Source organism: Suillus paluster (assembly GCF_016628075.1).
Source record: "Suillus paluster strain FC165 chromosome Unknown EDB91scaffold_18, whole genome shotgun sequence".
Lineage (NCBI taxonomy): Eukaryota > Fungi > Basidiomycota > Agaricomycetes > Boletales > Suillaceae > Suillus > Suillus paluster.
The window spans coordinates 497,232-520,380 of NW_024537578.1; the positions used below are offsets into that span (position 1 = coordinate 497,232).

At 49.4% G+C, this 23,149-nt stretch overlaps 7 protein-coding genes across 7 annotated transcripts; 1 reads left to right on the forward strand and 6 right to left on the reverse strand.

The window, feature by feature from the left end:
- Positions 1–386: 386 nt before the first annotated feature.
- Positions 387–2,741, reverse strand: EDB91DRAFT_1274408 (uncharacterized protein; the record flags this gene model as incomplete). Its single annotated transcript, XM_041324632.1, has 9 exons — positions 2,262–2,741; positions 1,642–2,200; positions 1,352–1,593; positions 1,245–1,305; positions 1,096–1,189; positions 765–808; positions 584–711; positions 490–532; positions 387–434 (listed from the first exon to the last, which is right to left on the reverse strand). The coding sequence occupies exons 1-9, from the start codon at positions 2,348–2,350 to the stop codon at positions 387–389; spliced, it is 1,308 nt and encodes a 435-aa protein (XP_041178593.1). The 5' UTR covers positions 2,351–2,741.
- A 144-nt stretch (positions 2,742–2,885) lies between these two features.
- Positions 2,886–5,016, reverse strand: EDB91DRAFT_1081090 (pyridoxal phosphate-dependent transferase; the record flags this gene model as incomplete). The annotated part of the gene is made up of 4 exons (XM_041315341.1): positions 2,886–3,707; positions 3,759–4,442; positions 4,500–4,733; positions 4,798–5,016. 4 exons carry the CDS (start codon positions 5,014–5,016, stop codon positions 2,886–2,888), a joined length of 1,959 nt encoding a protein of 652 aa, XP_041178594.1.
- A 1,331-nt stretch (positions 5,017–6,347) lies between these two features.
- EDB91DRAFT_223381 (uncharacterized protein) lies at positions 6,348–7,434 on the forward strand. Its single transcript, XM_041326513.1, has 3 exons — positions 6,348–6,698; positions 6,747–7,168; positions 7,218–7,434. The coding sequence occupies exons 1-3, from the start codon at positions 6,429–6,431 to the stop codon at positions 7,339–7,341; spliced, it is 816 nt and encodes a 271-aa protein (XP_041178595.1). The 5' UTR covers positions 6,348–6,428; the 3' UTR covers positions 7,342–7,434.
- Positions 7,435–8,103: 669 nt separating this feature from the next.
- Positions 8,104–10,228, reverse strand: EDB91DRAFT_1081092 (pyridoxal phosphate-dependent transferase; the record flags this gene model as incomplete). Its single annotated transcript, XM_041315342.1, has 3 exons — positions 8,104–8,925; positions 8,977–9,660; positions 9,719–10,228. 3 exons carry the CDS (start codon positions 10,226–10,228, stop codon positions 8,104–8,106), a joined length of 2,016 nt encoding a protein of 671 aa, XP_041178596.1.
- A 2,078-nt stretch (positions 10,229–12,306) lies between these two features.
- Positions 12,307–14,567, reverse strand: EDB91DRAFT_1050983 (cytochrome P450; the record flags this gene model as incomplete). Its single annotated transcript, XM_041313577.1, has 12 exons — positions 12,307–12,430; positions 12,486–12,623; positions 12,674–12,802; positions 12,926–12,986; positions 13,034–13,246; positions 13,353–13,473; positions 13,522–13,637; positions 13,692–13,843; positions 13,898–14,041; positions 14,088–14,132; positions 14,184–14,313; positions 14,366–14,567. 12 exons carry the CDS (start codon positions 14,565–14,567, stop codon positions 12,307–12,309), a joined length of 1,575 nt encoding a protein of 524 aa, XP_041178597.1.
- A 1,133-nt stretch (positions 14,568–15,700) lies between these two features.
- EDB91DRAFT_1346240 (serine palmitoyltransferase 2) lies at positions 15,701–17,997 on the reverse strand (the record flags this gene model as incomplete). The annotated part of the gene is made up of 4 exons (XM_041325882.1): positions 15,701–16,443; positions 16,490–16,785; positions 16,834–17,517; positions 17,575–17,997. 4 exons carry the CDS (start codon positions 17,995–17,997, stop codon positions 15,963–15,965), a joined length of 1,884 nt encoding a protein of 627 aa, XP_041178598.1. The 3' UTR covers positions 15,701–15,962.
- Positions 17,998–20,196: 2,199 nt separating this feature from the next.
- On the reverse strand, positions 20,197–22,836 carry EDB91DRAFT_223580 (pyridoxal phosphate-dependent transferase). Its single transcript, XM_041326514.1, has 4 exons — positions 21,963–22,836; positions 21,795–21,905; positions 21,222–21,734; positions 20,197–21,173 (listed from the first exon to the last, which is right to left on the reverse strand). Exons 1-4 carry the CDS (start codon positions 22,479–22,481, stop codon positions 20,352–20,354), a joined length of 1,965 nt encoding a protein of 654 aa, XP_041178599.1. The 5' UTR covers positions 22,482–22,836; the 3' UTR covers positions 20,197–20,351.
- Between the last annotated feature and the right edge of the window lie 313 nt (positions 22,837–23,149).

The window sequence follows — 23,149 nt, forward strand, 5'->3', positions numbered from 1 at the left end:
TGATAGCGTGTCTTGACTTCCAAGCCGAACGCATTCGCTTTACTACGTCGCGGTGCCGAATTATTTCAGGCCGATCTTCAAGTTATTCAAGGAGTTAGGGCAACGTGTAGTATAGAAGACCAAATTAGGCATTCTAACTTGTACCGCACGATTCTTTACGTCGGGGTGCCGAATTGTTCCTGCATATTTTAGCTGATCTTGGAGTTCTTCAAGGAGTTGGGACAACGTGTGGTATGGAAGAGATCCAAAATGGACGCATTACCTTGCACCACACGATACTTTTACGTCAGAAAATTACTGCAGCAATTCAGTGACGGGGATGTTAGCATTAACATGGCGTAAATGCACCAAATACAACAATTGTAGAGCTTCTTCTGTTACTCGTGTCATGCGGCAGCGCCAACCTCGTATAAGTAGGTACCCAGGACCTTTGTCTGTAAGCGGATCATCAGTTATCATCGATGGCTTCTCGTGACTAAAAACACGTACCCCTTCAATGAAATTCGACCGATCGAGCTTCTCGTTGGTTGAGCTGGGGAAGATCCGATGAGAAAATAGGGGTAGAAAAACAATAAACACGTACTGAGCTCCGTCATCTGCTCTGCCCATGGGCAGCAACAATACGTTTACGCCCAGGCTCTCTGCAAACGTAAGCGTTACGGGGATTGAGCCTCCCTCACGCGTATAGTCGGGTGTTTTCTTATACACAGCCTAAACGATTTCCAGTTCACGACGTAAAAGATAAACAAACGAATCATACACACCTCGATAGCCTTCTTTGCGGCTTCAAAGTTCCAGTGCTTCACGTCTGCAACCCAAGGTTTACCGCCGTGTAGATACTCCTACCTCCATCTTGTTCTTGGTGTTAAGCTTCGCAAACTCAGATTCGAGGTATGTATTGACAAGGGGTATGATCTTCTCGGGCGTTTGAGGGGGAACGAGGCTGGCAAGATTAATATATCGAGGATGTCATAACGAAATATCACGAAGCGAAGCGCGGCTATCAGCGTGTGGAGTTGAATGAAGTGGAGAATGGAGTCACCGAATACTGAACTTCCCGCCTATTTTGGCAGGGATAACGGTTTTGGCACCGACCTCTGAGAATGCACCCTGAATCCCGTGCAGGGAAAGGGATGGCTTGGCGCATCCGACCCATCAGCACGGTAGCCTTGTCTGATGACAATGCTACCTTTACGATTCCATCAGATGTAGGAAAGAGTAATCACAGAAGGAAGGACGCTTACCTTTCCACCAGCAGCTTCTTCAATATCATCTATCGTGTAGTCCATCTTCTGGTACAGCTTCCTGCATAGAATAAGCCTAGGTCCTGATGACAAGTCTGGGCACGCACAACTCCTCCTCGTCATGGGGTGGGATCATGTCGTCAATGCCAGGAATCAGAATGGCGCCGTTATGATCCACAAGCTTGCCCATGAGCTTGATCAAATCCGTCATGGGCTCGTGCACCGTCCTCCCGAATAAACCTGAGTGGAGGTCCTGACCAGGCCCAGTAATATTGATGCTGAAGTACGCAATACCACGCAGCCCATACGTCAACGCCGGCGTTCGAGTGTTCAACCAGTAATTGTCACTCTGTCTCGCGCATCAGCATGTCTCTTGATACCAGCATAGATCACGTACGATGCACACGCAATCAACCCCATCGAACCACCCCTCCTTACCCTTCTTCACCTCCTCCTGGATGCACTCATCCAGCCCCTCACTGCCATTCTCCTCCATACCTTCAAAGCAAAATCGCATATTCACAGGCATCGCAATCCCAAGGTTCTTGTGCGCCTCGATAACATTCAACCAGCCCATGATCGGGCCCTTGTCATCCGTCGAGCCACGGCCAATCAAGCGACCCGAATCTTCCTCCACCACAAGCGTAAACGGATCCGTCTTCCATCCGTCTGTCTTCAGCGCCTGGTTCCCGAGACTCAGTACCGTAATCCCGAATACAGCTATGAAAGACTCACAGGCTGTACGTCGTAGTGTCCATACACCAGCACCGTCTTCTTCGTCGGATCGCTCCCCAGACGCCCGATGATAGCTGGTGGGAGTTGCAGCGTCTGCTCCCTGCATCTCATGCGTGCCTAGGTCCATGAGCTTGGTCTCAACACCAAGCTCGTTCAACTGACTGTTCAGCCAGTTGCCCATCGTGATGACGTCCTGGCGTCGACGGGCATCGCTGCTGATACTATACGCATCGGAGTCTTGAGTTAAAGTGGAGAGCGATAATACGTAACTGCGGAACCTACCTCTTAATAGCAACAGACTCGCCTAGACGTTTGATGAACGCCTCTGCGTGCGTGTCGATATAGTTGCTGAAGCTCGCTGGGGCTGGCATTGTCGTTGTTGATGAAGAGGTATGTGCTACAATCTAAGCGGGTCACTGGACCGATAAGATGAAGCGCACACGCCAAGGATCCTACTTATATCGCTCTGGGATCCGGATCTATGCAGGAACATACGCTCAATCGCCCACGAGTGTCCCCCAAGTTCTCATCCTCTTGCGATCACACCAACTTCGCGCTCCATCACAACACCCTCTCTCATTCATCTTGGTGGATCTATCATCAGCAAAGAAAATGTAGTATGAATAATTTATCTGCATGAAAAAGGTGGTAAAATGTTTTTAACAGGATCAGTCAAAGAACGCAAGTAAGGGCATCGCCGTCGTGTCGTAGTGTATGTTACTGATTGAAGGAAAAAGCAGATATCCAGAATCCTTGTTGATGTATGTGTGTGATTTTTCTCGTTGCTTGCATCATCTAATCTGTATGCGTGTTGTCTTCTTATCTTCTTCGTCGTGTTGTGCCATCGAGTCGTCAATATACATTCACATGAAGGGGGGAAAGCAAGGGAGACAGCCATGCAAGGGTTCACATAGAGTGCACGAGCTCCACTGCGCGCTTGCAGACCTCATCAATCCCCCACCGCTCGCCCAATCCATGCTTCAAGTCAAGGATGCCGCCGACCTCATCGCACGCCCGTAGCACCATATCGATATCCTCCTTCGTGTGCGCTGCGCTAACACAGAACCGTACCCGGCTCGTTACAAGCGGAGTGGCGGGGTAGGCGACGACAACGACAACGATCGGTGTGCTCCGCGAACGCATCATGCGCGCGAACATGCTCATCTTTCCCGGGTTAAAGATGAGCAGGGGAACGATTGGGCTGAAGGGATGTCCGTATGTGATGAAGCCAAGTTTCTTGAGGCCTGCGTGCAGATACCGCGAGTTGAAGCCAAGACGACGAATACGCATGCGAGCTTCAGACCCGTCTGCGAGAGACGAGTGAAGGTTCATCCACGTCGGCAGCATGCTTGCAGGCGCCATTCCTGCGAACTCTTCTGCACCGTCCTTCAGCGTGACGATGGAACTGGCAGGGCTAAGCGTGAGCGCCGACTTGGTCGACTGTGATGCCGGAGCAACACCCATGATGCTGGCCATCGACGCAACAACCTGGGTGACAACGGGGGGCGTCATGGCTTCTGCATACGGACCCGAGTGACCACGCAGCCGGAGAGCATCGATAACCACCTTCGGCCCTGCAATGTAACCGCCAGCAGCACCAAAGGACTTGGTAAACGTGCCCATCAAGATATCAATTGAGCGAGAGGGAATGTTGAAGTAGTCTGTGACACCACGTCCATGAGGACCGAGCGCACCGATCGAGTGTGCCTCATCAACAAAGAGGTAGAACTTGAATGAAATATCAACATTGTTACAAAAAATGCTAGCTTCGAAACAGACCTTGTACTTCTGTTTCAGTTCGACAATCCTAGGCAGGTTCACGAGGGTGCCTTCCATGGAGTACAAACCTTCGACGATGACCAAGATTTTCTTCCACGGACGATGCGTCTTGGGCTGACCCTGGCTTATCACCTCACGCAGAAGGGACTCGAAACTTGACATATCATTGTGCTTGAACATCCGGACCTGGGCACCACTGTGGCGCACACCGACGCGAATACTAGCGTGGTTAAATTCATCGGAAATGACGAGGGAGCCCTTTCCTACGAGTGCAGGGATGAAAGTCGAGTTGGTGGCGAATCCCATAGAACTGATCAATGCATCTTCCATGCCGACAAAACGCGCAACAAGGGCTTCAGCAGCCACATGGAGCTCGTTACTCCCATTCTCAAGACGCGTGCCACAGGTTGAGACGCCATATCGACGGATGCTTTCCTCGACTGCATCTGCGCAGCCGCCGCGGGCCTGGGCAAAGCCCAGGTAATTGTACGATGAAATGTTTAGCGCACGCGTCTTGCCACCGGTGGAGATCTGGGTGTGATTGTTATCGGTGGAATAACGGTCGAGGATAACAATGGTGCGCCCTGCGACACCAGTGACAGGCTGGGAAAAGCAATCATCCATGCGACGCTTAAGTCGTCGGGTGTAGAACGAATCAAAATCCGAGTTCAACGGCGCGTAACCCTGGATATGGCACAAAATCAATTAGATGGGAGGAACAAAATTGAAAAGGGCACGTACATCATGGGGCATAAGGTGGGTGAAGTAAGACTTCGCAAAACGCTTTCCGAAAAAGTCACGCATATGACCAAAACAGAGGAGGATGAGGTAGCTAATGTAGGTGGTAAGGAGGATGTAGTATGGGGGCTCCTCGATGGTGTGCTCCTGGACAGGTTTGGAGTAGTCATGCTTGGAGACGCAACGATAGGCCTCGTTTACACAGTGACCAAACTCCGTGTGAACGGTGTTGAAGACCTGTTCAGAAGGGGGGCGTAAGGGGGTACGCGAGAGTGTTGGTATCATCATCCTCGTTGAGGACGGTATCTTCAGATGAAGCTGTGACTGAAGATGAGAGTGAAAGTGCAGGGGTTGATGCAACAGAAGAGTTGTCGTGACTGCGAGCGCGGGTATCTGCTTGGTGAACGGCAGAAAGGTAAGACGCTGCCGTCGTCATTGATGATAACTGGCCAAGGGATTTTTTCTTTTTGAAAATGGACGGAGAACGTGATGGCGGATTCAACGCCATAGGAGACGGCATCTTCTTGTTCTGTCTAAGAAATAAAAAAAACCCGCAGGACTAGCGGGATGGGTTGAAAAGGGATGGTATAAAAACTTGCTTATGTCAGAAATATACACGCCCCCTGAGAAAGGTTCATTCATCTTTATCATCTGGGGAATAGAAGTGCATCAATGATATCCTAGTAAGTACTCTCTAGATATTCTTCCTTTCATTAATGTACTCTCTTGGGAACATCCAGTATATGCATATGCATATCATTTTAAATATACCTCTCACCTGCGACAAATCACGTCCTGCCATTTGTCGGATTGGCTAATCATCTCCAATGACGTTCAGCCATTGCACCGTCATGCATTGCATCAGCGCTAGCGCAGCTTATTCAGAGACCTGATTGCGTTCAAGTGTAAATCAACTCCAAGTTCAACTATCATGCGGCCGAGAACATCCAATGTGCGTGGCACCACACGTCCATACTTGGAGACTCTTATTGTTAATATCCTAACAGCCACCTCCAACTATAGATTTACTTCCTCGTGGCGCGTCATTGAATCCTATTCTACTTTTGACTCTCGTTCATCAGGTATTGCACGAAATCTCGCTGTAGTACTTACAGAGTACTTAGTGGCACGAAACTGGACCTGCTTCTGGGTGGTCGGGCTACGGTGTGCAGACCTGTATCGGCTATACGCTGTCAACCTCGTGAAATCAGCCTCTGGATTCTGGAACGCTTGCACAGGATAACTTGAAGCTGTACACGCTCTTCTCTTCGGAAGCAATTATGTGTGCTTGGCATCTCACGGCGACATACTTGAATACAACTTCAAGCTTCAATATTCAATGAGCATGTAAGTATGTATTCTGTGATGTTTGTTCACTTTGCTATGAAGGTGCACGAAACAAAGGTGTACAGCAAGCGCTGACTGACTTCGGGGTGTTCGGGTGTTCGGTCCGGGGCTAAAGCATAGAGGCTTGGATCGGTGACTTGGGACATCCGCGAGCCCTTCAAGTGCCAAGACGCGAAGGACAACATTGGAATGAATCACGACGTTGCAGACTCCAGAGGCCTTGTATGGATGACTGACCGCAGATTTCGATTATGTCCGTCGTTGGATTCTCTGGGTTTATGTCTGCCTCTCCTGGTTCGCCTTGACTATCTGTTGCGTCCAAATCATCCTGGACCCAGGCCCCAACTATGTTGTCCTCCATCTTAGATCCCGATTCCCCAGCGTAACTGATAACGTAAGCGTGATAATTATAAAGTGACTTTGCTTGCAAGGCCTACTTAGTTTCCCGTAGTTAGATCTTCAGAAAAGGCTTCAGATCTCGAAGAAGGAACGACTGTCTTCCTTCTTTTCGAGTGCCGGGTCATCCAAAGGGTCATACCATCTCTAGGCTCGCAAGTAACATAACGCACTAGAGGCACTGTTGTAATGCTTCCCCACCTTGACGAACCACCCAAAAGGCTCCCCATGGGAGCTGCAGATCTTGGGGATGGATACGCACTACTCTGCAAGAGAGAACGGACACCCTCTTTTCCACAAGGAGCTGAAAAAGAGGCCATTCAATTCTTCCTTAATGGCCCTTCACCAAGATTCTTCAAGTGGGCTCGGCTCAAACTGCCTAACGGTCAGATTGCGCGTTCACTGTGGCGAGAATCTTTGAGACCTCCAGATAGACTACCAGTCTGTCGAAATGTCAAGGTACTTTTTATACTGTCTTTCCCATGTACATCTGTCACTATGTTTTAGTTCACTCTCGACGGCACCATAAGATTCGGAGAAGTTCGTTATTTCACTCGTCTTGTTGTCCGAGGTGATGGTGAAGATCAATGGGTCTTTGTTGATGTTGCCATCGTCACGGTGTATTCACTCCCTGACCCGAACCTTCTCAAGTCGACGTCTCCCACTCCAGCATCCAGCACATCTCACGGCGACAACGAGATACGCGTGATTAATGTCAAATGTATCACGGACGTTATACCAACGACACTTGTAAAGCCCCCTCCTGCTACCGTTGTTACTGTTCCGCCTGGGGGGCCCTCTTCGACTACCTCCAACGCCTCTTTCGTATCTGGATCGACAGGACCAGGGTCCCCTAGTGACGCCCCCCACGCTGCTGCATCATCAAAGAGACCTCGCAAAATGCGACCAGGTCCTAAGAAGTATGGACGGTAAGCGCATACATTCAGTCGCAGGATCGGTACTTATCCCCCTGTATAGGAACTTATGCGCGTCTCGCTGGCTTAAACAAGTCACCCTATCCGGTTCCGCCCAGGACTTCAATATATACTACTCTCAATTAAATTACGAACAGATCAAGGTCTGTTGTCGCCGCTTTTATTGAGCGCCGCTGGCCTTTTTCTTGGCAGGCTTATGATACTGAGGCCGCGCAGCTAGTAGGCTCAGCCTGAGTGACTCTCAGTTTTTGATTGCTGATGTTTTCTAGGAGCATGAAGGACGCTGGACGAACAACAGCGATGTCGCTGACGGTTCTATGTATTAGATTCGCTTTGCCGCTGCATATATGCTATGCTTCCGCTTTCACATTGCATCATCTCCCTCCTTGCAACTTTTCCTCTTCTCTTCCCGTCTCACATCGTTTCCCCCCGTATCATCTGTATTCTTTGCCGCTGTCGCATTTTCGCATGTCGTGTTTCCTGTAGCCTTTCACGCTTTCTCGCCGTGTCGTGTAGGCTGTCGTGTTTTCTAGTCCTGTACCGTGTTTTCTGCTCGCCTGCATTAGCTTTCGTGTCGCTAGATTACAGTTCTTTGTGCAAACAAATACAGTCAATTTTCTTCTACAAAGTCAAATATTCATCATGATCTACAGTGGTGGATGTGTGGCCACTTTCACCACTAACGGCGATTGTTTGAGGCTGCCCGTCCCATGATATAATTATGTCTGGGTGTGGCACCCCCCCTTCCCTCCGTCAGCTGCAAGACAAGCTCTTGCACTCCCTAGCGGAAGCACAAGTTAATAGATACAATGAACTCGATGATGCCACCCCATGCTATATTACATGTGCTGTCGCTGGCGGCCAGCCGCCAGCCTAGATGAATGGCATAACCAGGATAAAAAAGGATTAAAAATACAGTATTCAGACATTCACAGAGAGTGCACAAGCTCCACAGCTCGCTCGCAGACCTCATCAATCCCCCACCGCTCTCCCAAACCATGCTTTAAGTCCAGAATTCCGCCCACCTCATCGCATGCCCGCAGCACCATGTCTATATCCTCCTTTGTATGCGACGCGCTGGGACAAAACCGCGCACGAGACGTCTCAAACGTAGTGGCAGGGTACGAAACGACCACAACCACAATTGGTGTGCTCCGTGCACGCATCATACGCACGAACGTGCATAACTTACCCGGGTTGAAGATGAGCAAGGGAACAACTGGGCTGAAGGGATGTCCGTAGATGATGAAGCCGAGTTTCTTGAGGCCTGCATGCAGATACCGGCAATTGAAGGCAAGACGGCGGATACGCATGCGAGCTTCGGATCCGTCCGCGAGAGCCGGGTGAAGGTTCACCCACGTCGGCAGAAGGCCTGCAGGTGCCAAACCTGAAAATTTCTCTGCATTGTCCCTCGGCGTGGCAATTGAGTCCGCAGGGCTAAGGGAAAGAGCGGAATTGGTTGGTTGTGCTACCGGAGCAATGCCCATGATACTGGCAATCGAGGCAACAACCTGGGCGAGCACAGGCGGCGTCATTGCTTCCGCATACGGACCCGAGTGACTACGCAGCCGCAGAGCATCGATAACCGCTTTCTGTCCTGCAATGTATCCGCCAGCAGCACCAAAGGACTTGGCGAACGTGCCCATCAAGACATCAATTGAATGAGGGGGGATGTTGAAGTAGTCTGTTACACCACGACCCCGAGGACCGAGCGAACCGATCGAGTGCGCCTCATCAATATAAAGGTAGAACTTTGATGAAAAATCAATATCGTATTACAAAACGCTGGCTGCGGTACGGACCTTGTACTTTTGCTTCAGCTCAATGATCCTAGGCAGGTTCAAGAGCGTACCCTCCATGGAGTACAAACCCTCGACGATGACCAAGATCTTCTTCCACGGACGATGCGTCTTTGGCTGACCCTGGCTTATCACCTCACGCAGGAGGGACTCGAAGCTTGACATATCATTGTGTTTGAATGTCCGGACATGTGCGCCACTTTGTCGTGCACCGACGCGAATACTAATGTGGTTCAATTCGTCGGAAATGATCAGGGACCCCTTTCCCACGAGTCCAGGGATGAAAGTGGAGTTGGTAGCGAATCCCATAGAGCTGACCAATGCGTCTTCCATGCCGATAAAACGCGCAGTAAGAACTTCAGCAGATACATGGAGCTCGGAGCTTCCACCCTCAATACGCGTGCCACATGTGGAGACACCATATCGGCGGATGCTTTCTTCGATTACATCTGAGCAACCCCCGCGGCCCTGGGAGAAGCCGAGATAGTTATACGATGAGATGTTCAGGGCACGTGTCTTGCCACCTGTGTAGATTTGAGTGTAGTTGTTATCGGTGGAGTAACGGTCGAGGATAGTAATAGTGCGACCTGGAACGCCCGTGACAGGCTGGCACAAGCAGTCGGTCATGCGACCCCTGAGCCGTCGGGTGTAGAACGAATCAAAATCCGAGTTCAAAGGTGCGTAACCCTAAATATGACACAAAATGAATTAGATTGCGAAAGCCAAGGTTGAGAAGGGTACGTACATTATGGAGCATAAGGTGGGTAAAATGAGACTTTGCAAAACACTTTCCAAAGATGTCGCGCATACGGCCGAGAAAGTGGAGAATGAATAGACTTATGTAGGTGGTGACGAGTATATAGTATGGAGGCTCCTCAATGATGTGCTCTTCGAATTGTTTAGTATAATTGTGCTCGGAGGTGCAACGGTAGGCCTCATTTGAACAGTGACCAAATTCCGTGTGAACGGTGGTGAAGACGTGCTCGGAGGTGCGTGACATAAGGGGGTGCGCCGGACTGTTGATATCATCGTCCTCGTCGAGGGTGTCCTTGGACGAATTCGTGATGGAGGAAGAGAGGGAAAGGGTTGGGCTTGACGGAGTGGAGGTGTTACGGTGACTGCGAGCGCGGGTATCTGCTTGATGCACAGAAGAAAGGTACGACGCTGTCGTCTTAATTGACGGCAATAGCGATTCTTTCTTTTGGAAGATGGACGGAGAAGGGGAAGGCGGATTCAAAGCCACGGGAGAGGGCATCTTGTTGTTCTGTCCGACGGATAAACTGGGGGACAAGGACGATGAAGGAACAGGAGAGCGGTGTTATAAGAACCTGTAGCAAACTTTTGCCAGCGGTGACCTTCGGTTGGTAAGTGGTGCAGTTGATTAACTTCACTGTCTATATGATGCATGGGGGCAATCTCAACTATGATAGTGCGGGGCTGGTTGAGCGATTGATGACGTGGCGCACCGCATGTTCTGAATGCCAAAATCTCAGCAAGCTGCCACGTACGTCCTGGAATGAAATGGACGGTGGCATCATGAATACGTGCGCATGACGGTGTGATAGGGTGTAGTGCTATATATCAACTGTCGATCATCGAAGAAATAAGGGAAAACGGGTGGATGAGTCTCACTTTTCTCGTGCATCTCACGTATCTGCGTTGTATTTTTTTACTAGCTCCGAACAGTCACCAGAATATAATGCGCCAATGGCAACTGCTAACCGGCAATTATAGCTCGAGGGTCGTCGATGCGGCCAATATTATGGGAATCTGAACTCGAATAAGGGAAAACGAGTGTCTCGCAGCTTGCTGACGTGTCTCGTGCGCATGAGCGACGTGTATTTCGCCAGACTTCCACATACGAGGGAATTCCACAAGCACCTGGTGGCATCCAGTGTACTTCGTTACCGACACCCCGGGTCCTAGACAAAAGATGTTTTTGTACAAGCCAAGCCATGAAGTGATCGAACGCGACGTGTTGAATGAATATATGGTCATGGAACGAGGTTACGATTGAGCCCGCGCGCACGGATCCAGACGCGGAACATCGTATACGGGATTTACAAGTTTTGGCCGGATTTAGGATCTTTACCTCTGAGCGATAATACGTCACGCGGGTGCCTGGCTCCTATGGAATCCTCCCGTCGAGGAAGCGGGTATCACCACCACGACATAAACAGTGACGGGCACTGCACAAGCCCTATCTGTCTCGCTACCGAATGCAAAACACCCCTGCTTTTTATATTCGCAGTGGAGAAATTCAGAGTGACATCAAGACACCACATTCCTGGCCTCTGCACTAGGGGCTTTTTCAAGACGACTGCTTTACGTCATCTGGCTGCATCACGTGCCATTTGCTGTGGCAATCCTAGACTCCTAGCCGCGGCCCACCGTTTTTGTCGTTCGCGACATTATTAAACATCTTTGTCGCTCGCAACTGTAAATTCATTGACAGTTTAGCATGCTTACTGAAGTCCATGATGTGGTTCAAATCTTACATACAGACTGAGATTTCCACTTCTGTTCCTTGTTTGCCTCTGATCTTGAGGCAGGTCTTATTCTGTGGGATCCTCGTTCATGTATTTTTAGTCATTATTGTACCTGTAATTCTATCTATTCTCCAAGAGAGTCGGGGATTGGCGCTCGCTGCCGTTATTATCTGATAGGAGCAGGGCTGTGGTCAGCAGTCTCCTGACTCAGGACCCCACTTGAAGGTCTTGAGTTCATGAATCCTAACTGGCTCTGACAAATTTTCGGAGCAAAAGAAGCTCCCATCTGATGCTCAGGGTTCCGCAGTCGGTACAGTTCAAGCTGCTGCTGATCAGGCAGCAAGTACAGGACACTTGCGACACAATGCGAAGCTGCGAGAACTGAAAATTTTAATCTTCACAAGTTGCTCGCGATCCCAGCTCCCGCCGTCACACGAAGACTTGCAGACAGCATGCCTTGGCAGACATCATCCTCATTGCGAGCAAATTTTTTTTTCATTTGTTCCGGTTCCAAAGCAACTGTCTTGGCCACATGGTCATCGATGTCGTATATATCTCACGGAAATTGAACGCAATCGGCAATTGTTTGTACTTCTCCCGCTCAAATGTCGCCAGTGTTATCCCCCTTGGGGGACCCAGGGGGTGGGGCTCGCATTGCCATCTATTCAAAGACCTGCGTCAACCCACGTACTGCGCTTTATCATGACTTCAGTGGTCATGGCCCATCTGGTATTTCTGCCTTGTGCTTGAATTGTGCGAGTGTTGCATAGACAAAAATATCAAAGCCTTTAAGCAGGGCTACTGTACATATATACCACGATCACGATTGTTCTGCCACCGTATGTCAGTCTTTCAATAATTCCGAGGTGATGTTGACAGACAGACCTAACCCAGTCAAGCGCACCAATACCTTCACGGGTGCATCGGGGAATCGCGGGACAATGCAGCAGGGAAATTTCTCCGGATGACTGAAATAAGAAGAGATCAGCAGACTATCTTCAAGACAGATGGTATTCTGCAAACATAGCGAGTCCAGCGGAAAACTTTGGAACGACTGGGATGTCCATGCCATGTTCATCATGGGCCTTGTGAGCCGAGAAAACAGCGAGGAAGCTCGCAATCGCGATCCAAAGTGACGTGTCCGCGAGATGCCGTCCCACACTGACCAACGGATTTCAACTGAGAGCGAAGGTGCACGGGTATATGCTCACCAGATCCGGCGACCCCAGCCAAATCCTAAAGGCATCGTGTCGCTGGTGAGGGAACCATCTTCATGGAGAAATCTTTCCGGTTTGAATTCATCAGGACTGGGGTACTTCGTTTCATCGTGTGTCATCGCCCTACATCATTAGTCATTTCGGGGGGTTCGGTATAAAGGTAGTGCAGGCTTTCCATGTATTTGTCAATACAAGAACCCCTGACAGTCTCAGTCATCAGCGATCTTCGGTAGATCGGTATGACACCAACCTTTTGGAATGAAGTAGCCTTTGTAGACGTCACTGGTCGTTGTTGCATTTGGGGCGCCTTGATACGTCATCAGAACAAGGTAAAAAGTGTCATGGTGGACGTACCAAACGGGAAAACGGGGTGCCACCTGAGTGTTTCGCGCAAAATAGCTTCTATGTAAGGCAACGCTGGTCTATCATCAAAGTCCGGGAGTCTATCTTTGCCAATGACTCGATCAATCTCCGCTTGCGCTTTGGCTTGTACCTCTGGGTGGAGTACCATAGCAAGAAGGAATACAAGTAACGTGGAAATAGTCTGAGCGGAAGGCAAACTGATTACTATGACAAACATATACCAAGGCGATACTTACTGTTTCAAATGCCCCTGAAGACAATACAAAGAAAAATGAGCATGGAGGGGGAAAAGTTCCGTATCTTGGAATACCTGCGAATGCGATAGCGGCAGTCTCCTTGACTGCAGCTGTAATGACGGTGTTGTCTTCTTCAGACAGCCTCATTCTGTTCAAAGTATCGGTCACAAGGCATGGCGCCGCATCGCCGGTAGACTGTGTGGTTCATCAGTTCGTCGCACCTTGATGGATGGGGTGATTCACCATCCTCTCTTTGACATGTTGAAAGGGTATATCCTTCGTATCATGACCTGCCTTTAAACACTCCACTGACGCTCGCTTGAATGTGGCACCAGGAAACCAGCTGGGTAGCTTCAAAACTAGAACAACCGTTGAGACACAACAACAGGCCATCATTGCATGTGCAAACTTACGGAAAGGGAATGTTTCCATTACCACAGTAGCACCTGGCGTCAGAGCTACGACTATCAGTTCCACATACCTTTTCATGACGTTGGCGATGGGGTCATCCTTGGCTTTTAGTTCGTAATCATATACGATTGGGAGCACGAATGACAAAATAAACCTGGTAAACGTCAGCTTTAACACGAGGCCGGAACGAACTATCGCAGCAACTAACATCTGAAAATGGCTTGCATAATTGTCAGGATCTTGTAGAAGACTGAACAACATTTTGTGGGCGGAACGGAGTTGCACAGCGTGATAAGTGGGTATCTGAGCCGGACGAAATGCTTGATGAAAAATTCGTCGGTGAAGGCGCCACCTGCTGAACATCAGACGTATCAGCATAACATGTAACGATATATTACCTGTCTCCATATGGTAGGAGCCCTGTGTTGAAGTCCGAAGCGAAGCTGACGATATCTTCATGATAGATGCATAGCATACCCCAAGATATAACTCACGGTTTATAAACAATCGACTGGGGTTTATCCGAATATATGTTGGAGCGCCCTTCAAAGAGGTCTCGCGCGACCTCCTCAGAGTTAACCACAATGACAGGCTTGTTGAGCAGACGAGCATAAATGATGTCGCCTGGAGAAAACATGAGTCGATTATAAACAGATCCTCGTCATGATGTGCCAACCATATGTGGATCTCCAGGCATTGAAGGTCAGCCAAGGCCGAGCGGTATCAAGACTGAGAACATTTCCCACTATTGGGAGGGGGGTAGGACCAGGGGGCAGCGGGGGACACGAATGATTGAGCCAATATGTTCGAAAACAGCTTACAACAGCTAGCGCCAAGGTTATTGTGGCCAAGTAAAGTCCGGGTCCATCGTCAAGCATTGTTAGATGTACTTCTGCGAATTTAAAAAAAAGTGGAAGGCCGTCACAGTAGACGGCAAACACTAGCAGATGGTCGGACAGCAGTAACGTGGATGAACGTGTGGATTCAGCGGTTGGGATATATATAGGGAATCAGTACTCAGTATCAACAGCCGAAGACAAGCAGATATAATGTGGTGTCCAATCAGGGTAGACGCGGCGCGTACGCATGTAATTGCGATGTAAGTGTAGTACCTAAAGGAGGATCGTGATTAAAGTGTCCTAGCATATATAGCATTGGGTAAGTGAAGCCAAACAAATTCTGGATCACGATGTCTGATCAACGGACCAGGGTCCGAACAATAACTAGGCATGTGAACCCTGCAGCTGGTCGATAAGAAACAGAAGACATGTGAACTCTGGCCAATAAATAACGCGAAGTGCATACGTACCAGAAATGACTTCTTCACATCGATGCTGGACTCGTGGTCACTGGTTCAGCTCGGATATCAGTCTTGCGAAATTCTGATCTGCAGCACGGCATTATACATTATATCTTGTGATCAATATATAATGCACGCAGAGTTTAGAGAGTGATATTAGCGGGAAGAAACTATCATCTGGAATTTCTGAAGGAGCGTGGGCATTTATTAATATTTAATTATTAAGCGGGCTAAAGTATTTTAAGAGATACTATCAACTCACCGTCACACCCACATGGTCAGGACTCAGCATGCTGCATGGAACTGCTATCAGCCTTGTGTCAGCCTGTGAGGGACATCGCGGTCTTTACATACAGTGCACGTCAAAACTTGAACGACTCAGCGCGGGTAATGAAACTAAAATTGTCGAGCCCGCCCCCCGAGTTTCGACTTGTAGATCATGACAAAAACACAGCGGAGTACTGAGCAGCTTTGCTGGTAAATCGTCATACTTGGTATTAGTAAAGAGGAACGATGTCTTGAGTCGGTCGACGATTAATATTAAACAGTTTTAAACTGGACTGGGTTTGCACGCACCACATGAGTCCCATGACTCCTGTCACACAGCGACTTCCACCGTCACTCTGCTTCTTTAAGATCTGCTTATTCAGATTGTCCCCATCATATCTGGTAGGCATCTGGTGTACTCATCGACTCCCTGACGCAAATCTTCTGAAGTCAGCGCTCATTAGTACTCTAGCATCGTGCATTGCTGAAGGATATCTGTGCTACTGTGAAATATCATGCTGTTGTTTTCTCCCAAGAAACCGCTTTGACAGCCAGGTATCAATGCGGTGTTTCACTGAAACCGAACGTTTTCGGCGATTGTTTGTGATTATCCTTGCTAAAATGTCGGTATTAGGCTAGCCTATATAGAACAAACAGGGTCAAAGTATGGCTGAGGAGAGAACAGGCGAGACAGTAATGCAGGCGATCACATCGAGTGCACAAGTTCCACTGCGCGCTCGCAGACCTCATCAATCCCCCACCGCTCGCCAGCACCATGTTTCAAGTCAAGAATTCCGCCAATCTCATCACACGCCCGCAATACCATATCAATATCCTTCTTTGTGTGTGCAGCGCTGGGACAGAACCGCGCACGGGTCGTCACAAACGAAGTGGCGGGGTAGGCGACGACAACGACAACAATCGGTGTGCTCCGCGAATGCATCATACGCACGAACATCAATAATTTGCCCGGGTTGAAGATGAGCAGGGGAACAATCGGGCTGGAGGGATGTCCATAGATGATGAAGCCGAGTTTCCTGAGGCCCGCGTGCAGATATCGGCAATTGAAGGCAAGACGGCGGATACGCATGCGAGCTTCAGACCCGTCTGTGAGAGACAGAGGAAGGTTCATCCACGTCGGCAGCATGCTTGCAGGCGCCATTCCTGTGAATTCTTCTGCACCTGTCCTTCAGCGTGACGATGGAACTGGCAGGGCTAAGCGTGAGCGCAAACTTGGTAGACTGTGATACCGGAGCAACGCCCATGATGCTGGCCATCGACGCAACAACCTGGGCGAGAACGGGGGGCGCCATGGCTTCTGCATACGGACCCGAGTGACCACGCAGCCGGAGAGCATCGATAACACCCTTCGGCCCTGCGATGTAACCGCCAGCAGCACCAAAGGACTTGGTAAACGTGCCCATCAAGATATCAATTGAACGAGGAGGGATGTTGAAGTAGTCCGTGACACCACGTCCATGAGGACCGAGCGCGCCGATTGAGTGTGCCTCATCAACGTAGAGGTAGAACTTGGATGAAAGATCAACATCGTTACGCACGTGAGCTGCGGTACAAACCTTGTACTTCTGCTTCAGCTCGACAATCCTAGGCAAGTTCACGAGCGTGCCCTCCATAGAGTACAAGCCCTCGACGATGACCAAGATTTTCTTCCATGGACGGTGCGTCTTGGGCTGGCCCTGGCTTATCACCTCACGCAGGAGGGACTCGAAACTTGACATATCATTATGCTTGAACATGCGGACCTGGGCACCACTGTGGCGTACACCAACGCGAATACTAGCGTGGTTCAATTCGTCGGAAATAACGAGGGAGCCCTTTCCTACAAGTGCAGGGATGGAAGTCGAGTTGGTGGCGAATCCCATAGAACCAATCAACGCATCTTCCATGCCGACGAAACGCGCAACAAGGGCTTCGGCAGATACATGGAGCTCGGAGCTCCCGCTCTCAAGACGTGTGCCGCAGGTGGAGACGCCATATCGGCGGATGCATTCCTCGACTGCATCTGAGCAGCAGCCGCGGCCCTGGGAGAAGCCGAGGTAGTTGTACGATGAGATGTTCAACGCGCGTGTCTTGCTACCAGTGTAGATCTGAGTATAATTATAATCGGTGGAGTAACGGTCGAGGATAACAATGGTGCGGCCTGCAACGCCTGTGACAGGCTGAGAAAAGCAGCCATCCATGCGACGCTTGAGCCGTCGGATGTAGAAAGAATCAAACTTTGATCTCAACGGTGCATAACCCTGGACATGGCATTAAGTGAATTGCATGCGACGAGGAGCAAAGAAGATTGTACGTACATTATGTGGCATAAGGTGGGTGAAATAAGACTTCGCAAAACGCTTTCCGAAGAAGTCACCCATATGACCGAAACAGATTATGATGAGGTAGCTTATGTAGGTGGTGAGAAGGATATAGTATGGGGCCTTCTCGATGATGTGCTCCTGGGCAGGTTTGGTGTAGTCATGCTTGGAGACACAACGATAGGCCTCGTTTGTGCAGTGACCAAACTCCGTGTGAACGGTGGTGAAAACCTGTTGAGATGTTGGAAGCGCAGAGTGGTACGCGAGACAGTTCCCCTCATCATCCTCGTTTAGAGAGATATCTTCGGATGAAGCTGTGATGGAAGAGGAGAGCGAAAGAGATGCCACGGAGGAATTGTTATGAGTGTGAGCGCAACTTTCTGCTTGTTGGACAGCAGACAAGTACGACGCTGCCGTCATCATTGACGGCAACTGGCTAAGTAAATCTTTGTCCTTGAAGATGGACGGAGGGGAGGGCGGTTTGAACGCAACGTGAGATGGTATTTTCTTTTCCTGTCTGACGAAAAAGCGCGAACACGTAGAGCGATTGCTGACGTGGGGCACGGAACCTGAGCATGACAGGGCAGACAATCGTCTCCTGCTTATCAGTACACACACTTTAATACCAACAATGCTTTCAATTTAGTGCCACGTAGCGATGGTATGAAAACGACAGGCGATCACCACATATGAACTCTCGTGTGGATGATGGAGTGCTCGACCGTCACACTGGCAGGAAACGATATAACAACTATGACAGTTATATAGTGTATAATGTCAAATCACTTTTGGCTACTTGCTTGGTTCGTGTGCGAAACGCATGTTCTCAAAACCGTTCTGACCCGCTGACGAGACTGGAACTCCTTCGGGTAGTGTAGGGAGTAGAAATTCAGATGGCAGAAGTCCGTAAAAAGCGTTTTCGAACATTGTATAGCTATTAATAGAGTGAAAACTCGGGTCCAGTATTGAATATTGAATTTCCGCCTCAAACTTTAATTCTAGATTGGGATGCTACCCACACAAACCATAACAAAGTTAATTGCAGACACGACGCATTGCATACTTAGTACTTATAGGTACCCACGCGCTTCACGCTTAGATGGCTACCCGCCCGCCGTTTGAGGCTGCTAGCATAATATATTTCAATTTTGTTAAGAATAGTGGCGAAGGCGCGACAGGATGCGAGAATGGTCTATACAGTAGAATGCGAGGCATTCCCGCACAGCGCTCATCATTGTACACATCGCCAACAAGTTGCCAAAACCTTCTTGCTCGCTGTCAACAGCGAGGCCAAGTATCTGAGTGTTTCAACGCATTTTTTCGTACCTTTTCTCTATTGCATTCAATAAAATGTGAGAGTACATGCAATTCACTATCCGAGATTTGGGAAGCTCAGATTAAGTGTACATCGATGTATGAATGCTATAAGGAAAGAATGACTCTTCCACCTCTTCCAGGGACCCTAGAGCTGGTAAAAATACACCATTCAATCATTACAACATTACTGCATATAAGTATATGCGAAATACAGACTTCTTGGGGCTGGGGAGGGCGTTCTGAGGAAAAATATAGGGATGGGAGAGGGGGGGGAGGGGGGAGACTGCATGGGCCTGAGTATCAATACATTGTTGATAGAGGTGCTATAGGCATGAATTACTTAGCAGTGAGGGCAAAGTGAATGTAGAGCACCATAGGTGTAAAAATGCGACCACGCCAGGGGGTCAACTAAAGATCATGCAAAAATGAAGGCATTAGCTACTCACCATTGAGAGGCAAACACAAGCGGTGTTCAGACGATTTATTTTGACCCTCTTTGAGTCAAATGAGCTGCTACAATGGGCGATAAAATAGTTGTCGGGAGTACAGTCAAAAAACATCGAAAACATGAAAAATAAAGAACAAACTTACCAGAGGATTCGGAGCGCAGTACGGGTGCACTTTCCAGTATAGAACATTTCCCCAAGTCACCAGCAGCAGTTGGTGTGAGGAGAACATTCAGAGAACAGGTTAAAACCGAAAAAAGGACAAAAAAGCGAACTATGAGACTCACCGGGGGGAGGGAGTGCCCAGCATAAGTACATATGGCAGTAAGGTCATAAAATAAAGGAAGACACCCTTGAATATCATTGTAGCAAAGGGGAAGCACTATAGACAAGGATAAGACTACTTGAAAGAAAATAAGTTGAACAAGAGTGAAAAACCACTCACCTTGCCCAAAGAGAGACCCTGGGTAGGTACCAGAGGTGTCAAGGGAGAGTAGAATATACCTAGAAATATTAGCATAATGAGTTTCAGGACATAGAACAGAGATGTAGTCGAGTTAGAAGAGGTCAAAAGGTGAATGTGTGGTTATGTGCGTCAGGAAATCACGATTTTGTGACTTTCTCGACTTTGTTGGCTTTTTCGACCATCACTCTGCTTCTCTGCACATTATTGTAGAGACCTTTGCCGTGGTTACGGTGTAATTATTCACTCCCTGACGCAAATATTCTGAAATTGCCGTCTCATGAGTACTCTAGCATCGTGCATTCCTAAAAAAACATCTGTGCTATGGTGAAAGATGATACTTATTGTTCTCGTGTTTCGTCCCAAGAAACCGCTTTGGCAATCATAGTATCAGTGTGGTGTTTCACTGAAACTGAACATTTTCGGTGATTGTTTGTGATTGTCCTTGGATTGTCCCGCTCAAATGTTGGTATTAGGCCAACCTACATAGAACAAACGGCGTTAAAGGGTGGCTGAGGAAAGAGCAGGAGAGACAGTCATGCAGGCGATTACATAGAGTGCACAAGTTCCACTGCGCGCTCACAGACTTCATTAATTCCCCACCGCTCGCCAGCACCATGTTTCAAGTCAAGAATTCCGCCAACCTCATCACACGCCCGCAAGACCAGATCGATATCCTCCTTTGTGTGTGACGCGCTGGGACAGAACCGCGCACGGGCCGTCAGCAGCGAAGTGGCGGGGTGGGCGACGATAACGACAACGATCGGTGTGCTCCGCGATCGCATCATGCGTGAGAACGTGGTCACTTTGCCCGGGTTGAAGATGAGCAGGGGAACGATTGGGCTGAAGGGGTGTCCATGAATGATGAAGCCGAGTTTCTTGAGACCTGCGTGCAGATACCGCGAGTTGAAGGCAAGACGACGAATACGCATACGAGCTTCAGACCCGTCTGCGAGAGACGGAGGAAGGTTCATCCACGTCGGCAGCATGCTTGCAGGCGCCCTTCCTGGGTGTTCCTCTGCACCGTCCTTCAGCGTGACGATGGAACTGGCAGGGCTTAGTGTGAGCGCAGACTTGCTAGACTGTGATGCCGGAGCGACACCCATAATGCTAGCCATCGAGGCAACAATTTGGGTGAGAACGGGGGGCGCCATGGCTTCTGCATACGGACCCGAGTGACCACGCAGACGAAGAGCATCGATAACACCCTTCGGCCCCGCGATGTAGCCGCCAGCGGCACCAAAGGACTTCGTGAACGTCCCCATCAAGACATCAATTGAACGAGGAGGGATGTTGAAGTAGTCCGTGACACCACGTCCATGAGGACCGAGCGAACCGATCGAATGTGCCTCATCGACGTAGAGGTAGAACTTGAGTGAAAGATCAACATCTTTACGTACGTGAGTTACGGTACAAACCTTGTACTTCTTCTTCAGCTCGACAATCCTAGGCAAGTTCACAAGTGTGCCCTCCATAGAGTACAAACCCTCGACGATGACCAAGATTTTCCTCCACGGACGATGCGTCTTGGGCTGACCCTGGCTTATTACCTCACGCAGAAGGGACTCGAAACTTGACATATCATTGTGCTTGAATATCCGGACCTGGGCACCACTGTGGCGTACACCGACGCGAATACTAGCGTGGTTAAATTCGTCGGAAATGACGAGGGAGCCCTTTCCCACGAGTGCAGGGATGGAAGTCGAGTTGGTGGCGAATCCCATAGAACTGATCAACGCATCTTCCATGCCGACAAAACGCGCAACAAGGGCTTCAGCAGACACATGAAGCTCGCTACTCCCGTTCTCAAAACGGGTACCGCAGGCTGAGACGCCATACCGGCGGATGCTTTCCTCGACTGCATCTGCGCAGCCGCCACGGGCCTGGGCAAAGCCGAGGTAGTTGTATGACGAAATGTTCAGCGCACGCGTCTTGCTACCGGTGAGGATCTGGGTGTGATTGTGATCTGTGGAGTAACGGTCGAGGATAACAATGGTGCGGCCTGCGACGCCAGTAATAGGTTGGGAAAAGCAGTCATCCAGGCGACGCTTGAGTCGTCGGGTGTAGAACGAATCAAAATCAGAGTTCAACGGCGCGTAACCCTGAACACGGCACAAAATGAATTAGAGAGGAGGAACAAGGTTGAAGAGGGCACGTACATTATGGGGCATAAGGTGGGTGAAATCAGACTTGGTAAAACGCTTTCCGAAGAAGTCACGCATATAGCCAAAAGAGAAGAAAATGAGGTAGCTTATGTAGGTGGTAAGGAGGATGTAGTATGGGGGCTCCTCGATGGTGTGCTCCTGCGCAGGTTTGATGTAGTCATGCTTGGAGACGCAACGATAGGCCTCGTTTACACAGTGACCAAACTCCGTGTGAACGGTGTTGAAGACCTGTTCAGAAGTGGGGGGCGTAAGGGGGTACGCGAGAGTGTTGGTATCATCATCCTCGTTGAGGACGGTATCTTCAGATGAAGCTGTGACTGAAGATGAGAGTGAAAGTGCAGGGGTTGATGCAACAGAAGAGTTGTCGTGACTGCGAGCGCGGGTATCTGCTTGGTGAACGGCAGAAAGGTAAGACGCTGCCGTCGTCATTGATGATAACTGGCCAAGTGATTTTTTCTTTTTGAAGATGGACGGAGAACGTGATGGCGGATTCAACGCCATAGGAGATGGCATTTTCGTTTCCTGTCCAACGGATATTGAGCCTCGACAAAGGAACGACTCAGAGGAGGATAAAGATGTTATAAGGACCTGCTCAAATCAGTAACAAATGCGGCAAACTCTTACCGCCTGTTGTATACGGCGGGTTGGCGCAAGGACGTGGAGAGATTGATGACGTGGGGCACAGTACAGCATGACGGGGCAGACGATTGTGTCCCTGCTGATGAGTACAAACACTCCCTCAATACTAACAATCCTTCGAATTTAGTGCCACGTAGCAGTATGAAAACGGCAGGCTATCGTCGTGAACTCTCGTGCGGATGGAACCTCTGTTTAGCTGTCACAGGAAACGATATAACGACTATGATAGTCATATATGTTGGATTGATTTTGGCCGCTTGGGCGAAATGCAGGTTCTCAGAACCGTTCACTAGCGAGCTCTGACCATCGACGAGACTGGACCTGCTTCGGGTACATAGCGTAGGCAGAATGGTTTGGGTCTCGTCACTCGTGGCAATTGGTAAGTAGAGCTATCAGTTGATCACGGGTTGACGGTCCCGCATAGGATTACCTAAGTATTGGAAATATCTGAAGGTGCCTTGCAAGGGACCTCGGTAGCAAGAGATTCCCAAGTCAATCGGAAGGGACCTTGCAAGGACCTCGTAAGCGACAGTAAATGATCC

Excerpts from the sequence above, each read along its gene's own strand:
- EDB91DRAFT_223381 (XM_041326513.1), top strand. The coding sequence starts at position 6,429 with ATGCTTCCCCACCTTGACGAACCACCCAAAAGGCTCCCCATGGGAGCT. Across the intron at positions 6,699-6,746 it reads CAGTCTGTCGAAATGTCAAG|TTCACTCTCGACGGCACCAT; the intron begins GTACTTTTTATA and ends ACTATGTTTTAG. Across the intron at positions 7,169-7,217 it reads GGTCCTAAGAAGTATGGACG|GAACTTATGCGCGTCTCGCT; the intron begins GTAAGCGCATAC and ends CCCCCTGTATAG.
- EDB91DRAFT_223580 (XM_041326514.1), bottom strand. The coding sequence starts at position 22,481 with ATGCCATCTCCTATGGCGTTGAATCCGCCATCACGTTCTCCGTCCATC. Across the intron at positions 21,906-21,962 it reads CCCACCTTATGCCCCATAAT|GGTTACGCGCCGTTGAACTC; the intron begins GTACGTGCCCTC and ends TGCCGTGTTCAG. Across the intron at positions 21,174-21,221 it reads AGCTGAAGAAGAAGTACAAG|TTCTACCTCTACGTCGATGA; the intron begins GTTTGTACCGTA and ends CTTTCACTCAAG.